We start from the raw sequence: 17772 nt of genomic DNA on the forward strand, positions 1-17772 counted from the left end.
CCCGCGCTGAGAACATAAAGAGCAGTGCTACACCCTTTTTTCACTTGTGCCTTTCAGGTGAACGACAGCCACTGACCGACAAGAACAAAACCGACCCGGGAAACTTGGGCAAAAGCCTCGATCCTGTGTATCAATCCGTGAATCCGTGAATCACTGTCCCTTGGTGCTTCCATAGCATGCATACTACAGTATAATTTGGCTACGATACTGTTTACGTAATTTTCTTGACATCTTGTGGGTATCTGTTGCGCAAAGCTCACCAATGTGAGCTGTTCTGCCCAAAACGCCGTCTTGGTTATGAGGACAACTGTCGAGGCATTGTCGTTATTTCAAACATTTAGCTGATTATTGATAATTTCCTCTTGTTGGGTGTATTGTTATGAGGTTTTAGTGTGACAGGAAACTCAAAGTTTCGAAATTTTTTAATTGCGTAGGACTGAGATGCAAACAAAGTCAGTGCATAACACTCAGACCAGAAGTGTGCTTAAAAAATCGCGCTACCTTTGGCCTCAATGAGGCATAACGCTGGGTCTTAAAAGCCTTATAGGACTAGGGTGTGTTAGGAGGAATTCCGCCACGTCATAGCTTAATCGCTTGGAGTTAAGCACCGCCACTACCAATGACCTGTCCCGTGCGCATTTGGCTGGTTACCTTTCAATCACTAAGGCGGGCTCTGATCGGTGGACACTGTTGATCTAGCATCCGCCGAATGCTAGCTGGCGGTGGCGCATCTGGAAGTCGTCGAAAGTTCCCGAACCTTTCACCCTCATACCCTTTATATTCGGCGTGATGCACATGTTTTTGATGTGCCTTTGGGTGTTTAATACTGGCTGTGTACCTTTGGTGGTTGTTTTGACGAGAACACTAGCTTGGAAGGCTCCGGCCCAGAACTAGGCTCGGACAGTGCCATTATTACGCGGTGCGAACTGTATTTTTCTACAACTGAGAGAATTGGTTACTTGGGGTGGATGATCTGGGACATCTTTGATCGCTGAATTCTCGGAACGACGGCTGGAGTTGCCTGTAACCATCATCACGGTTTTACCATGTTTATACATGGGCTGGAATACTCTCAACGCGCCTACGCCTAGATAGGGGGACGGTTAGGGTCCCCAACCAAAGCCTTTCGCTCAAAACCTTAACCGCAAGCCATCGGTGTTTGGCGAGAAATGAAATGCATTACCGCTTCTACGGAACAAGTCGTCACATGCTCCAACCCCCACCCTGGTGTACCAGGACCATCGGACCCCTAACAATTGACCAACCTGGTATGGGAGACTGTGAGTGTCACGGCGACACCCCCAGTATGGTTTAATTGGTCGCTGAGGTGCGCTAACCGTTACACCACGGTTATGTCTAGTCTCTTCGTGGCGGGGTCAGCCGGGAATGGCGGAAACGAGTCTGTGGTGAAGCAGAGGGTATTTTCATCGAGGAGTGGGTCTCCAGGCCCTTCCACGGTGAGATGGCCCAGTGATCCGAACGCGGCCTCTGCATCTCGATATATTCTGTCTAGGCTTGGGAAACCTGGCTTTATGCCAGCCCTTGTGCTTCCTTCAGTTGACTCTGTAGCTAAACAGCAAAAGGGTTTTACCGCTAAACGATTTTATCCCAGTTTGTTGTCTGCGATATGTGTGGTGGCTTGTCCTTTAAATGTGGTAATGCTTTTGGATCTCACAGCTAGTACTTTTCTCTGGCGGTCAGGCTTTCGGGATGACGACTTTGGTCCTTCTGTCCAGGTGTGGGCGTCCTGGCAATATCCCTGCCCATAGCTTAAACTACTGTCACGTCACATTGGCTGTCGCGTGGCGTTGTCAGCCGGGTTGTAGTACTTGCCGCGTACAACAATTCGGTTAAGCGAAAACGGCCTACTACATACATTTCTTTTCACTCGTCAATAACTCCTTGTATGCCTGCTAGTTAGGACTGGTGATTCCCTTCGTCCGGCATTGGTCTGGAAGCTGACACCATCAGACAGCCCGAAATCAATCTTCAAGCCTGGACGCCCGGTCTATCCGAGTGCTTTTGGTGTTCGTACTCTTAGGCGAGCAAGGTAAGCTGCTCCTGCTCTCGCACTGAATTTGACCGACTTTGATGTGTGCTGTTCATCAGAAACAAGCATTCCGGATGCAAGCACAGTGGTTGAACAAACTATCCGATCACCCAAATCACTTCCGGTTTCGCACCACTGGTGATCCGGAGGCCACTCTGCAGGCATCGTCGTCCTAAGTCACCGGGCGGGAAGATCGTTGTCTGGACAGTCCCTGATGGTCGCATTTGTGTGGTTCGTCTGGCAACGTTTGTGAAGGAGATCCAAAGTTAGGAAGTGGATCATTGTGTGTGGTCTGCTCACTTTTCAGCCGACAATAGCTGAGGCACCATAAACAACAAGTTTTATGACGCCCTGAATGCTTCACTGTAGTGAGCTGGAAGCCCAGACGTTGTGGTAGCCAGAGATATGAATATGCACAAGTGGACAGGCTTGGTGTATCTTAGATTCAATCAGGTGGTCGAAATGTATCGAGCTCAGTGTGTACGGCCATTGACGAGCGATTGCTGCATCTGTGTGCTGGTTGCTCGTTGTTTTTATACAGAACTAGCTTCCGACATAGCCGAAGCCTGGAGGCTTTTTTTGAACTCACCGTACACAAAGGCCCAGAAGTATGCGCACATAGTGACCGGGTTATGTTCACGAACTTCTGGGGTATACCCCGTTCAGCAAGTGTGTTTAACAGCACCGACCGATCGGCAGAAACGAACGCACCCTAGAATTCAAGGAATATCAAGGTTGTGGACCGTCTTTGCACGCGGCTGAGTGTGAATGTGTGGTCGGTGCAGGCTCTACCCAATCGAAATCCCGCTCGATGCCCATGGATCAAATATTTGCGTGACGCCGTAAGGCGAAGAAAAGGACATGTGGAAGGTCACGACCAGGAACACAGTGAAACTCTAGTAGAGGTCCGTACTGGGACAATTCTGAGTCTGAGGGGAGCCGCACATCCACCCTTGTGTTGAAGGCGGGCATTCCGGATTAGAAGTAGCAGGACGGCTGAATTGTTGTCCGAAATATTGTGCACAACGGTCCCCCAACCTAAAGTCGTCACCTTGTTGTGGTGGTATGGCTTCTGTGTTGTAATGCTTTTGCGGGCTATACTGGCCAGAGGTCCTAGAGTTTCAGGCATGCCAGGAACGCTAACGGGGAGGAGGCTGACGAAGAACAGTGATTCCCCCTTCTGCGAGAAACCGTATTATGAGGAGGTCTGGAGGTAAAGTTGTACTGTCCTCTGTGATAGGATTATGAAGGCAGTAAGGCGTTTCCTCCAGGCGCCAAGAAACCGTAACGAAAAAAACGAAAACGAAATCGTTCAGCTGTAGCACCTTTTCGGTGCCTAACTGCCATGCCACCCGAACGAATCACGAGGGCTGGGATACTGCCAGGATCCCCAAGTCTAGACAGGGGAAGTCGAGTGGCAGAAGTCGGGTTCGAACCGCGGACCTTCCGGTCAGTAAATTCGCGCTCTAACCACTTGGGCCATCTCGCCCAGGCGACCAGACAGTGATTCTGCCTTCTCTCTAAGTTAGTAAAGGTCGGCCCTAAAACCCGCACATTCGGATCGCCCAACGGTTGATCGTGACCCCCGGCACACTATTCACTATGGTCAAAGTACTTCCCAAACCAGAGTCCGGTGCTGGTCATAAATTACCTGGTTTGTGCAGCCGTATCAGGAATGAGACAATAATGCCTTATTCCTTGCGCCCTCGAGTTAGGCCGTCCGCCTGCAGCAGAGTAGGACATACTATTCATCATCTTTGGGCAGCGTCCCTGAAGAAGACCGTACGGTCCTCTGCCTCGCGGTCAGAGGCTTGAGACAGGGTGTCTGAACATAGTTTTACATCCTCCCACTGCCTTGTAGGTCAGACTTTCGAGTGAATCACCCCAACTAAACCCCTCTCGGCTTGGGTGGCCGGGAAGTACCATTCGCCCTCTCAGCTCCTTGTTCATCGGTCTTCCACACATTCTCTCTTTACCTTTCTAAAGACTTGGTGCGATTAGCCCATATACGAGTCCTCTAGCCATTGTTCCGTTTCTAAACCATTGACCAGAAAGGTAAACAAAAATAATCACTTACTAACTTGCAAAGATCTGCCCCACGTTGCAGTCTTCAATGGAGAGCGAATGCTTTAGTTGTGTGCTGCTCATTGTGTTCCTGGCCAGTGCAGACTTCCAGCACAAACGCTTACTTCGGATTACTTTGAGGACGTTAGCCGCAAGAGACTGCTGGACTCAGTCGGACCATGTGGTTACCAGTTACCGATGAAGATTCTCAAAGATTCTCCTTTGATCATGCCATTCTGCGAACCCGATTATTACTTCGCTTCCCGCCAATATTACGCGTGCCGAAGCGAAATTCCACACATCGACTTCTACAGGTTTCGGTAGATCAAGGGTATCGAGCTGATCTGGCCAAAAAGCTACTGGGGATGCACAGTCATGCGGATGACGAAGATTACTTGGAGGTTGAATGAAAGCGAGTTAAAGAAGCTACTCTCAGTTTTCAGAACTGTTCGTTCAAGCCATCCGACTCGACTGAATGCACACTATATATCGTCGAGATCAGCAGATCTTATTGCTGCCAGAAAGGCCTTATCAGGCCATACCGACAGCGATGGTGTACCCAAGCACCTCAAACACCGAATAACCAGGAGCTCGAAGAATGGTAGAGATCGCTGGTCGATTACGAACGACCGGATGGTCTACATCCCGCACTCTTCAGAGGTCTGGCAACCATACTGTGGAATGTTTGGAACGAAAATAGATTACCAATGGAATGAGTTTCCTCGACAGTGATCCCAATCCTCAAAAAGGGCACAAGAACGTCAACCGAAAACCATCGTTTCAGAACCCTTGTAGCTGTGGCATCCAAGTTGCTCCTGAATTATTTTGCACAGGTCAGGTTATTGTGAGAAGCTCTCTAACCACTGAGCCATCTCGCCCCCTCGAAACTAATAGATGGGTTTCATTCTGCTTAGAGCTTACCAACGATATTATTCAGGACTAAAGAGGAAACAGGTTATGAATATAATCGCAGACTCCTTGTTTGCATGTGCCAAAAATTCGTTTATACTGATCCCGTGTTGTTCTTTGGTGCATGGTACGATACGAACTCAAATACGGGCCTACGAGACCTGTTTATCCGAATCATGGGGAGGCCACCGTGATTTCTCGTTCATCATTGCGTCACTACCATGCACAACAAGCCCGGTAACACCATAACTAATAGTCGGATGTTGAGGACAGGAAAGCAACGGTGAAAAGCCACTATACGGACCAGATCTGGAATAAATCGAGGGTTATAGCCAGACGGATAATTTTCTCGGCCGGTGGTGCAACAAAATTGTATCTTGAGAAAAACGTTGGCATTTGGTACGATTGCTCCAAATGTACGCGATCCATACCTGAAGATGATTGTGACAACGACTTTTGATTTGCGGTCCGATTTGGGTGGATGAGGTACCTCAGTGGTTAGAGCACGAATTTACTGACCGAAGGGTTGTGGTTCGAACCCAGACCTCTGCCTGTCGACTTCCTCTGTCTAGACTTGGGCAACCTGGCAATGTCCCAGCCCTCGTGCTTCCTTCGGGTGGCATTGCAGCTAGGCACAGAAAAGGTGTTACAGCTGTACCGTTTTTTGGTGACTCGGCTACTGGTTGTGGTTCGTGGTTTTCGCTGAAAATCAGTGAACTTCAGGTGAACAGTCCTATTCTCGGTGAATTCGCGTTGAGTTTTTCGGCTCGTAGTTTGGTCAGACCAATGATGGTACACAACCATACAACCTCTAGTAGTTTGACCAACTCGTAAGGACCAGAGTCTGGTCTTGTGGCATGTATCCTGTGCTCCAGTTTGAATTTAAGCGGTGGATTTGCTACGTTATTTGAAATTTCCGCTATTACTATTATTGTCGAGGATGCATGGTCAATGTCCAGTTACAACATTTGGTTCGACTCGTCAACATATCAAGTGGGTGCTATTCACGTTGCCCCATGTCCTCTTCATCAATTTTCTACCCGTAAATCTCAGCTGGTCTCAAAGAAAGTATGTTTAGACTTAAGAAAAATTGGGTGTCGTTTTCCTACAGTTCTATGGGATTTGCTCCTGGAACAGTCGATTTTTGCTAGAGTGTGCAGCTTTAGCTTTTGTGCATTCAAATCTAGCTAGTAGATTGCGGACTGCCACTAAGCAGAGGTATTATCGTGGCTGTTCGACTTGGAATCCGACATCATTTTTCTTGGTTTCCGGACTCTTCTGTATGTTCGCCGTTGGGTATCATGTGCTTGGCATGCCTGTTGAAACGGTCTACCTTGATTTGGTTGCTCCGCGCGAACTTCTGCTTGTAGGCACATGGAACGGTTGTGTCAGGGAAGGTTCGAAGTTAGATGAAACAAGTCATGCTCATCATCCAAGGGATCTACCGGATGATGTTTCACACACTCTTATTAGAACCTTGTGCCCATGGTTCTGGTTCTTATGTACTGTTACCGTCTTGTCTCTCTTATTTTCCAGGACGATGGAGCGCGTAGGTGACGGCTTCTTGTCCGTTTCTCGTGTGTTGGATGAATTAATTAAATACCGATGGAAGGATGCCAGACGTCCAAGGGCAGAGCTTGATGAAATCAGACGGTCTCTCCGAGCGAAAGCCCTTGAATCGTTCTTCTTGTTTCAAAAAGGACCCCACAAGTAAGCTCCAATCCAAGTTTTTTTTAACGAACACTAGGTTTGTCGACGGCATATATCCTGAGCCTTCCAACTTACTACTCACCAAGCTTTTAAATGCCGTGGTCTTTTCTTTTGAAAGATGTAGAGGCGAAGCACGTGCTAAGACTTTGAGGAAACTAGTTGAATCACTAAATCCAGGTGAGTATTGCTCTATCTACCCCCAACTGATCTTTCAGATTTAATGGCATTTCTGTTGGTTCTAGCTGCATTCCATCCCGACGATACTGCATCTCAGACCATCCGTATTCCTGACAAGGTATGCTTTCCTTTATTCCATCCATACATTCTTTAAGCGTGAAATACTGAACAGCACACCAAGTGACAACGACGTGCTTAAGTACACAACTTTTGACAGGTACGTAAGGTTGGTAACTAAGTCCTTGTTCTAGTTCAACTTTCACTCTACCTATCGGAGGTTTGGGCGAACAGTGTCACCCTCAAGATCGAGGCAACCAGTGCACAGTAAATTACGCTATACAATTACTCAACTCTCCTCAGTTTATGGATTATTTTAGCTCATCTTGTACAGAAGGGAATCCTTTCATGAGCGTACAGGTACGTCAGTATTCCTACGTTTCTCTAAGGCTTTAGAAATTGAACCATGACAATCTGCAGGGAAAGCACTTTCTTGGTGCTTTTACGACCCTTGGCTGTGATGCAAAGGCTACTTTATGCCGGAATGGATTATCTACTTTAAGGATTCCAATGCTGTCATCCGACTCCCTCGGAAGCACGTAAGGTTTCAGTCGTTGCTCCGTTTGTTTTATGACTTCAAGTTCTATTCCTGTTAAGGTTTTTTTTAAGTTCCATCCCGCCTTAATTTTTATTTGCGGCCATCTTTCCTTCAACTTTTCGTTGACAGACTCGTCCTTGACACTGACATATCGGCGATTACGTAACCCTATGGCTTTGACAAAGTCATGAGGCCAAGTTTGAAACACCGAACAAGGCCAGCTGTTAATGCCTGGTGAATATAGGTTTCACAATGCTGATCAGCAACTCGTGGCTGAACAGTTAAGTGTTCAACTTACTAGCCAGGAGGTCGCGGATTTGAGACTGCAGTTTCGTGAAATGAGCATTGCTGATGACTCGCAATGAGAATGAAACAGCTGTACAGTGCTTATCGGCTTTTCAGCATTGGTTGGATCCACTTACAGGACGAAGGCTTCACAAAAAACCCAAATCCCACACCATAAACAAAGGTTCCTAGAGATTTTTAAAATTCCGTGTAAGGTTGAAGAACCGGTTGATGATCCTTCTACGTGCAGTGTCATTGACTTCTGTGCCATGCAAGGGCTCAAATTATGAAAAGGATGAATTGCTGAGTGGTCAATGCTTATCGAGGATGTTTTTCCCCTCTGGATATCCCAGTGCACGTACATTCCGAATATTTGTTGTGCGGCTTACAGTTTTTTGCATCTAATGATAGATGAATGACGACCAATACACTCATTTGCAAACCAATTTGGTTTTCACGGGAGATTCAACTGAATCTCTTGTCTATGATATTCTTCGACTACACAAAGGCTGCCTCATGTTTCAGTTGGTACGATCTTCGAGATATCGCAGTATAATTCCACAGAGGCAACTACTCACAAGGTTTTTGAAAACTCTTCCACAGCCCATGACCGGTTTTGCTCTTCTTGGGGCTTTTCAGGTAGTTTCGGTCCCCGAGTGTTCAGCTACCTTGTGAGTAGTTTTCCTTATGAAAACGGACGGGTTATGTTCTCCATCAAACACGTGGTAAACCAGCTGATGATGTTTAGTCTGGTCAAACTGCTAAGTTTTCAGCCTCGAACTTCATTCCACATGAAGTTACTACCGGGAGACTGTCCTGTTCATGGATGACTATAACCCTAGGTTCGTGGTTTGCATCGATGTGTCCTGCGGAGGCAGAAGAATACCTATCTATACGGTGGTTGTTTTCCATTGCAGTTCAAGTGATTTTTTCTTCAGGGTGGAATTTAAATTTCACACGAGTGCATCAACATCGTTTGGTATTGTTACCCTCTTCAGCTATTTCCTTTGATAAAACGACACCTACTACTTACTTTTAGTACTTTATTTCTAAACGGTACAGATAAACATTTTCTGGAAATTTTTCAGCTGGTGGTTTGAGCGACGCAGTCTTCTGCACTCAGCACTTTTTTGTATGTATGGAATCTTACACCTCGTCAATCATGTGACCAATGGACATCTAATCGATCGATTGTTACATGAGGTGTCTTTATAGGTTGACCCAAATCTGTGTCGCTCCTGCGTTTTTTCGTCTCCGCCTATTCTGATTAAGCGTGGGACTGGAAAGATTTGTTTTCCATTTTGCTGTGTTTCGTACGCTTTGCTGGTAATATTCAACTGTGTTTTCCGATCAAGTACCGTTTTACACTTGCTAAGATGAAATACTTGTCACCTAAGGTGACCTGAGGTTTCAGCTAATCTGGGCTCCAAGGTTCGGGATATAGATGCCTTTAAGAATGGGAAAAAGACGGCCAAATCAATCGCTATTCCGACGAGGAAAAGGACTGCTTACGTCCGGTTGGAAGCAGCCGGTAGGATCCCACGCAACTCATCAAGCTATGAGTGTGGCGTTTGAGCGTTAGCTTCACACTCACGCAGTTTTGGTGTTTCGTCTCGAAATAATCGGACTATCTTTTACTCTATTCCACCAGGTCTTATGCGTTTGATCAATGTGTGGTAAGTTCTATCTTGGTTGGACATCATACTTGGTTTGTAGAACAAATCAGGTGATGAAGATGAGGGATTCTCGGACGCATGCGATCGACACCTGTGCCCCTCCCCACTCACTGATGAATCTGCTCGGTGCTTGGTTTCCAACCTTTTGGCCAATACCGTGCCCGGTGTACGAGACACTCTGCTCGACCATTTTTACCCTTTCACAAGGACATCCTCGGACTCCGAGCACACTCTTCGGGACCGTGATCGGGGGGAACCACAGGGGGTGAAACGCTACTGCTGGGTTTCTCGAGGCATGTAAGCAACAAATTCTGTACCCGGAACATTTGGATGCAATTTTTTATTGCCTTTTATAATCCCCTTACGATTCATCCCACCACCGGACTAATCATCCATTGCACTTCGACGTTGCAGAACTCAGCAAGTCAAGCGATACTGTACCACACAATTAGACTTTTAGACACCCTTTAAAACAAGGTCCGTCACCGAATGAAGAGCTTTGTTCGGTTGCTTGAATAAATGGTTGCATTGTCTAGCGCCATTTCTCCTAGTGAAAATTTTGTTTTTCGAGAGGTTGAAACCAGAGACAAGTCTCCAATCTTTCTAACTCCCCAACTTAAGTGAAGTAACCTTTAAGGATATAGTATTGTCCAGTAGTCGTAGATGAAGCTTAGTGCAACCAAACTTTTGGCTAATGAAATTGAAGGTGCCGTGATATCCTGTCACCTTGAACTGGTTCTCTTCTAGCTACTTTTCTAACTTACGCTTATCGAATTCGTTCGTGAAAGACAAAATCCGTCCGTTGGCTGAATTTCAATAAGTGAAGCCCCTCAATAAGAGACGCCCATCGAGTGGATCGAAATTTACCTTAATGTGGAGTTCCCCTTGCTTATCGGTTCGCCGTTCTTTTTTGCACCAAATCCTAACTGAAAGTGCAAAGATGTAGGAAGTGATCTTACTAACGCTCTTTGTAATCAAACAGCAATGATCGCTCCCCAAGGACCTTTGAACTATTGATAGTACGCACGACGTCAATGAAAATGTACTAATCTTCCAGCTTTAACACCATTTCGGTGCCTAGCTGCCATGCCGCCCGAAAGTAAGCACGAGGGTTGGAATACTGCTAGGTTGCGCAAGCCTAGACAGGAGAAGTTGAGATGTAGAGGTCGAGCTCGAACCATGGACCTTTCGGTCACTAAATTCGCGCTCGAACCACTGAGCCATCTCGCAGATGACGTTAGATTTCATATTATGTCCAGTGAGAGTTTATCACATGGGCGCACTACTTCCCTGAATGTTGGAGGCACTCTTTCCCGAACCTGCTTTACCCTGTGACGCAAGACTTGTTTCTATCTGCCAGCTTATTGGTTTATCTTTAGTATTATCAAATTGCTTTCATCCGTACTGTACACATCACTAGTGAATGGGTGTAACCGGATTACTTTCAGTCGTTTTCCCATAACTGTCGGCTTCACTACATACTAATTGACCACACACGCTATAGGGGCATTTGATTGAATCTCTGATAGTCATAAATTTGATGTGTCCAATTGAAATTCCTAACTTTACTCTCTCGGAGGTATGTCAAACCAAAATCAAATCAACCGTTTAGTTGTATCATTCCTTCGGTGCCTAACTGCCATGCTTTAAGAAGAAAGCATGAGGGCCGGGATACAGCCAGGTCGCCTAAGCCTAGACAGGGTAAGTCGAGAGGCAAAGGCCGCGTTCGAACCGCGAACCTTCCGGTCAGCAAATTAGCTCTCTAACCACTGAACAATCTCGCCCCAGAAGTGTGTCAAGAATTGCGGTGTTTCCGGTTTCGACGCGTACAGACCATCTTTACAGACCATCCTTATTCGGGCTTCCTTATTTACTCGAATCTCGGGAAAAACTAGTTTAGTAAGTGGCGTAACTCCGTCCCCAAAAGTCAAGTTGAAAAATCTCACTAACGAAACTTTGCACACGCACGGTCCTAGCGTGCTTACCTAAAAATGCGATCCTTAGACAAGCCGCATCCACTCTAAGCGTGATTAGCGTTCACCTGGTGGCCCACGAACCCGATTGAATAGGTGAGGATACTTAAAGAGGTCCTTGTGGGATTGTGTTCAGCAGAATATCTCTTCTTCTGGGAATTTACCAATAAGTTCGCGGGAACTTTGAAAATGTCGGAAAATAAACAGAGGCTTTACCGTGTAACCTATAGCTGATTGATCGTAAGAGGAACAAAATCCGAAGGGACAGCTTTCCTCTTTGACGAGTCCATCGATGACGGACACACATCCGGCGCTCAATCCAACACTGACGTACTCATGTATCAAGTAGATACAGTATGATGGAATGTAGAAGAGGCAGAAGAGGCACTATGGCTGGTTGTGAGCGCTACAGCGTTCGAGGATAAAGACTCCTATGCTATTTCTATCCATATGTATTATCCGATTTGAAGTCAGTTCCGGGCGTGCGGCGTGTTAGCTATAAGCTCAACGATAGTTCTCATTGATCGCTCCTTATGAATAGTGCATAGTGTTCCGACGGTTTATGCATTAGCCAGTAATGAGGTTTTCTCTGATTGGACGTTTTCACCCAGTGAACTACTTCCACAAACGTGTGGAGAATTTTGTCTTGTTCTCATTTGTTTGGAGGGGTGCATCGGTTAGAGCTTAAAAACCGATTACTTTTGCACCGAGTTACCAAGGTTTCAGCGGTTTTCATGCCTCGCCATGCTATTCTACAACTGTGCTTTCCTGGGTTTGCAGAGGCCAGAAGACGTTGTAACACGCTGGTTAAACAACGGTACAATAAGTCGGATGCAACCGTACGTAGGCGCATACTGATCGCCAAGATTATCGATCAGTCGTAAGTGTGTGGGATCAGACGGCTCAAGTGGTTAGAGCGCGAATTTTCTGACCTGAAGATCCGTAGTTCGAACCCGACCTCTACCTCTCGACTTCCCCTGTCTAGGCTTGGGCAGCCTGGCAGTACCCCAGCCCTCGTGCTTACTTCAGGTAGCATGGCAACTAGGCACCGAAAGGGTGCTACAGCTGAACGATATTTATAGCCTTCAGCGATCTGTCTCACTTTAGTTACGTGTCCACAGCGTGCACACCACCAACACACTGAACGCCGATCTAGTTACCATTCACAATTGAGGTTTATCATACTCCATTACATTTGCACCTTCCAAATAGGAGCTTAGTCGTTCTTTATTTGGATTATTCACGATAACTTACGGCTTTTACGGTACATCGTTATGCTCCCGAATTTGGGGGAAACTGCGTCCGCACTCTCGCGCTCCCTACCAATAGGCTAAATCTTTTGGCTTGGTGATGATTTTGTTTCGTCTTTTTGATAGTGATGGAGTACCCGTGCATCGCATGCGAATTTCAGATGTGCGCTTCGGAATCTGAAAACCTTGGTACGATCTTAGGTAGCCACAGCTTGGAAAGTAGCCATCGTTCCGAACGTTTTGAAACTTAGCCTATGAGACGTGGTTGTAGCCTTTACTTGGTGCAAAAATGGTTTAAAATCTCAGGGTCCTACGGAAAGTATGATAACGGTTGATTGATGGGGTAAGTCAACCTATCGTCGCTGATTTTGGGCATTCCGCAGGGTTCCTTGTGAGGCTGCTTGCTGACGCTTATGCTCATTTGCCTTCGCCGACGAAAGGACTTCATTAAGACAGTTCGGAACTTGTCTCACTTTGCTTCATTTGTACCGTTCGTTCTGGTTGGAAAGTATGTCACACTTGTAAGGAGGGTTTTCTATCGCCACGTTACTTGATATCTTTATTGGTAACCGGTTGATTATCTTATCTAACGAAAGTGCTCGTTCTCTGACATGTTATCACCTTACGAGCTCTCTCACTGTTCGAATCCCGTTTTTTTTTGTCGTTACTGCCGAATATTCGGCCAAATTCGTTAGGTTCCTCATTTAGGGAGTGAGGAAGGTCAGCTTCCTGAAAGCAACCATTGAATGCCCGAAATCTACGGAGACTCTCAGCTCCGCTAGATTTGACCAGACAAACAACACCCCCTCAATATGCAGCGCGTCACAGCCTTGTATCAAACCCAGACAGCGCGAATCAGCGTTGATCAAGGTCAGACAACGCCCCCGCAATATGCAGCCTCGTACCAAAGCCAGACCGTGTTTGTCAGCATTGGACCGATTTCAGACTGTCCCTCCAATGAATAGCTTGAGACCGTTGTACATTCGCACTCGCACGCACTCGCTCTCGCAGTCGCTTTTTCGGAACATAGCTGTTGTGTTCCCTTCTGTGAGTCTTTTTTCTCCGGTACTAGGCACTGGAGCGGGTCGGCAGCAGCTACCTCAGATTGGCGAATCAGCAGATATAACAGAGAGAATAATGTTTTTTCTCATATCCACTGCCTCTGTGTTGATAAGCAATTGTCCATTTGTTGTACCTCTAGTGATCAAGATCCGCGTGAGCTTCCCTTTTTAACCGAGTCTGGCCCGTGGGGCTCGGCAGTTTTAAATGATGTCTACCAAGAACGCTACAATTTCGATTCATCCTGTCGGACAGCGGAAAACGAGTCCAACGTATGTTCGGACATGTTGACCCCAGAGCTTTTGACGAACTCTAGGACTAGGGATAGTCGTCGCCGCTTCTTCCACGATCTTCTCCTTCTCCGTATTGGGCTCCAATCAACACGGTTTCTTTGGGACGTACCAACGAAGATGGGGCAAGTGGGTGGTGGAGATCAACCACTGGCGGGTCACTTCACTCACTGCCCAAATAGGACGGATGCCGTAAGTTTGGGCATTTCCGAAGCTGCGTTAGCCAATACCGTCAAAGAACACCTTCGAGCCGGTACTGCTTATCGCCGATTGAATTGGTTCGCTCACAAAGTCGTGCCTCTCGCCCCCATTCCGGGTAGAGCCTGGCAAGGTCCGACGTGGGCTTGTTTCATCCACGCAATATCGCAATGGCTGATGGCATATGAGGAAGCTGTCCAACTAGTTTTAAAAGAGGAACTGGATGTTTTTCGCCGACCAATCAGTTCCTCCTCTTCCGGTGCGTTGGAACTAAGTCATCGATTGAAAACCCTCACAGACCGGATCAGGTGAGTACTTTCAATGGTTTTTATTCTCACTCATAGGGATCTTCGGTAAAAAACGGCGCTCTTTCAGCTCATGGTTAAAATATGTAAGACGACTGATGTACGTAAACGGGGGGTTGGTTATCAGTGACGCTAGTTGATCACTTCCACATGGTTGCACCCCTAGGTCCTGTGCCATGGCTATTCTCTCTCTATCTGTGGGAAACACTAACGGCTCCTTATTCAGAGACATCACTTAATTCGGATTCCGACCCAAAATGGAGCGCGAATCCAACCAGGCTACAAACAGTTTGTATTCCGAGCGCCAAAAGATCGTAGATTTAGTTGAGGAAACAACCGTTGTCATTACTTGAATATATTATCCGGGATCCCTGACGGTTTTATCCACGATAAGCAAGCTATCGGTATATCCCCTCTCATAGTTCCGGGGAGAGACATCACCCTTCTACGCTCACTTTAGCTTTCATTCCCCTGTTTTTGATGCCCTCTTTGTTTTAAACAGTACATTGTATCCGGAAATAAATAACGACATATGCATGCAGTTTTGGTCGGCGATACGCCAAGGATCCATGGGGTTGGGTCCATCAGTGTGCACGCTCTTTCAGTTTTGGTCGGCGATACACCAAGGATCCATGGGGTTGGGTCCATCAGTAAGATATCCCGCTGTTGTAGTGCCAGATGATTATGAGAAACAAATAGGGAAGGAACTGAACAGCGGGTACTAGACGCATTTAACAAAAGTGTCTATCACTGGTCGTGGGAATCCTTGCTTTGGGTCATCAGATTCCAATCGATAAAGTCGCTAACGCCATCGCGATGGCCGTTTCATTTCGGCTTGAGTTCTGCTCCCTTTTGGGCTAAGTGTTTCCTGCTTGGCTCCTGGGAAGTTTTACTAGTACGGAGGATTCATACTTCCAGAAATCTAAACTGGATAACCAGTTTATCTTTGTAATGTACTACTCATAAAGTTGCTGAAAATCTGTCGACAGCCCACGACCGGTTTCGTCTTTTTTGGAGCTCATCAGCTAGGCGTAGCCCCCGGGTTTCTGTCCACCTTACGTTCTACTCGAAACCAAATTGCACGAAATTAGCGAATATACACTCATTTGCAAACGAATTTGGTTTTTCGAGAGGCTCACCTGGAGCGCAGCTGAATCCGGAAACATCACAAACGAGAGATTCAGTGGGTCTCTCGAAAAACCACATTAGTTTGTAAATGAGTGTATATTCGCTAATAGGATAAACAGTTCTTACGTGCGTGAAAGCTTTTTTTGTGAAAAAGAGACGTATTCGTTCTATAGGAGATCGAACCTTGTCGACATTGTTCCTTTTGTTCGTGTTGTTTCATAGCTCCAGACATCTCATATCTGAAATCGGCCATTCTTTGCACCAGACACCGACGTCTTCTTTCTTTTGTGATTTGGATTGTATGGATCGTTTTGTTTTTACACTATTTTCTAGTTTTGTCGCCGATCTTTGCATGCTCAAAGGAGCTTCGTGTCCTCTGCTAAACTCCCGAGGCATCGAACTGCTTGTCTACCTGGCCACACGAGCGGATCACTTTGCATGCACTCCTGCAGAACCGATTGCTCGGTTTTTATTCAACCGTGCTTGTGGACCATTTCTTGGGTTAGTTCTGTTTCCTGTCCCATTTCGAATGTCGTCAGCCTGTGCAATTTTGTTTTCAGAACTGCTTCTTATGGGATTAATTCACATGGTTGACGGTGTGTGTGCCTTTTAGAGCGCCATAGAACGGTGAACCCCCACAGAACAGCCCTTCTCTCACTCGAGATTGATTAGGCATGATTGAAAACACACGGACTAGTTTTACCGCATTTAGTTGTGCGGATCACTTTCCTCACTGATTGAAGTCGCCAGCCCTAAACTTAACTCCTACTTACTCCGCTTTCCGTGGGATTTCTCATCGCTGTTCGAAGGCGTCGCCTGGGACATTTTCCGTTCTGCACGATATATGCTTTTCAGCTGTCTCGACTTTGATCATGAACAATAGAGGAAAAGTGAGCAGGTGAAATACGCGCACTGAAGAATTTCTGTATAGTACAGTCACTCTAGACTGCCTCACTGATAGCTAGCCATGGCATTGCCACGTCCGGGGACAAGATGGCTCAAATGGCTAGAGCGCGAATTTACTGACCGAAAGATCTGTGGTTCGAACCCGACCCCTGCCTCTCGACTTCCCCTGTCTAGGCTTGGGCGACCTGGCAGTACCCCAGCCCTCGTGCTTCCTTTGGGTGGCATGGCAGTTGGACATCGAAATGCTGTTACAGCCATACGCACTTTCACACCTACGTTCCGATCTTTTCAGTTGTTGCATTCTGCATTCAAGATGCTGCGTTGAGACGAATAGAGGTAGCTTTCGCCTTGGGTCTAATGTTTGCGGTTTCGTTTCAAATGTTTCTAGGACTTTATTCACCAGTTCCAAACTGGTTTACGTGACTTCCGACCCTCGCACCCTTTAGTTGATGACTTAAATTCAGGTTGATTAGATGGATGAACTGTCATCATTCTCGCGTTGTGTTCGGTCAGCAGATACACGTTAAAATCGCTATATGATCGTATCTGTCTCCAGTGGTGAATAGATGACGTTGTAAATCAAGTAACACCTGTCTTCCGATGTTGTGCAGAATCTTGAAGAACACACCCACTGTAGTAATAAAGGCTTGTTAAATCGACTTGATCATCCATAATATGCTAGTCTGATTTTCATTGTTGCCCAAAAACTAGTCTGAAGAAGTAGCAATTATGGGCCGGCTGTATCTCCCTGCACTCAGTTTTGCCGATCATTTGCAGTCCTAAACGTTCCGTTTTCATCTTTTCAAGATCAATTCTGCTGTGCCTTGTATTGTAAAATATATTTAGTATTCTTCTCTCACTAATAGTATCACTAGTAGCACTAAGACGAATGTTCCAGTCTCAATCCAGCTAAAGCTCATCAGCAGCACCCATCATAATTCGTGGCCGAATGTAAAACGCACCTCTGACCTTCATTGTTCTCTGGGTGCATTAGAATGCCAGAAATTCACAGACTGTTCACCACCCGACTGTCACAGGTTTTGACTGTTTCGACAGACATGCAGCCATGGATTCTTGTTACCTTTCCTCATAGTGTGATTCCAACAAAATTTCCTCTAAAGAAGACATCATAAACAGCCCGCACAAAATGCTGGATACTAGGCTTCTGAAGACAAAATTATCCGGTTTCCGCGGCCC

The 17772-nt window shown here is 46.4% G+C and overlaps 3 protein-coding genes across 3 annotated transcripts in view; 2 read left to right on the forward strand and 1 right to left on the reverse strand.

Annotated features, from left to right (window-relative positions):
* Window positions 1–4489: 4489 nt before the first annotated feature.
* Window positions 4490–17772, forward strand: part of T265_09786 (hypothetical protein) — a gene marked incomplete at both ends in the record, with an annotated part of 39026 nt that continues 25743 nt past the window's right edge. The window contains 7 exons of the mRNA XM_009175960.1: window positions 4490–4774; window positions 5519–5853; window positions 6560–6733; window positions 7288–7327; window positions 8202–8429; window positions 9507–9763; window positions 13891–14544. Coding sequence (XP_009174224.1) covers window positions 4490–4774; window positions 5519–5853; window positions 6560–6733; window positions 7288–7327; window positions 8202–8429; window positions 9507–9763; window positions 13891–14544 — 1973 coding nt within the window. The remainder of the gene's footprint in view (window positions 4775–5518; window positions 5854–6559; window positions 6734–7287; window positions 7328–8201; window positions 8430–9506; window positions 9764–13890; window positions 14545–17772) is intronic.
* Window positions 5519–12521, forward strand: T265_14954 (hypothetical protein; the record flags this gene model as incomplete). Its single annotated transcript, XM_009175970.1, has 3 exons — window positions 5519–5853; window positions 6560–6733; window positions 12338–12521. Coding segments are annotated over 3 exons (693 nt in total), but the record flags the coding sequence as incomplete, so codon positions are not given.
* T265_09787 (hypothetical protein) overlaps window positions 16676–17772 on the reverse strand; it is a gene marked incomplete at both ends in the record, with an annotated part of 4436 nt that continues 3339 nt past the window's right edge. Inside the window, one exon of the mRNA XM_009175961.1 lies at window positions 16676–16959. Within this exon, the coding sequence (XP_009174225.1) occupies window positions 16676–16959 (284 nt within the window). The remainder of the gene's footprint in view (window positions 16960–17772) is intronic.

The sequence above is a fragment of the Opisthorchis viverrini genome (genome assembly GCF_000715545.1).
Source record: "Opisthorchis viverrini unplaced genomic scaffold opera_v5_302, whole genome shotgun sequence".
Taxonomy (NCBI): Eukaryota; Metazoa; Platyhelminthes; class Trematoda; order Opisthorchiida; family Opisthorchiidae; genus Opisthorchis; species Opisthorchis viverrini.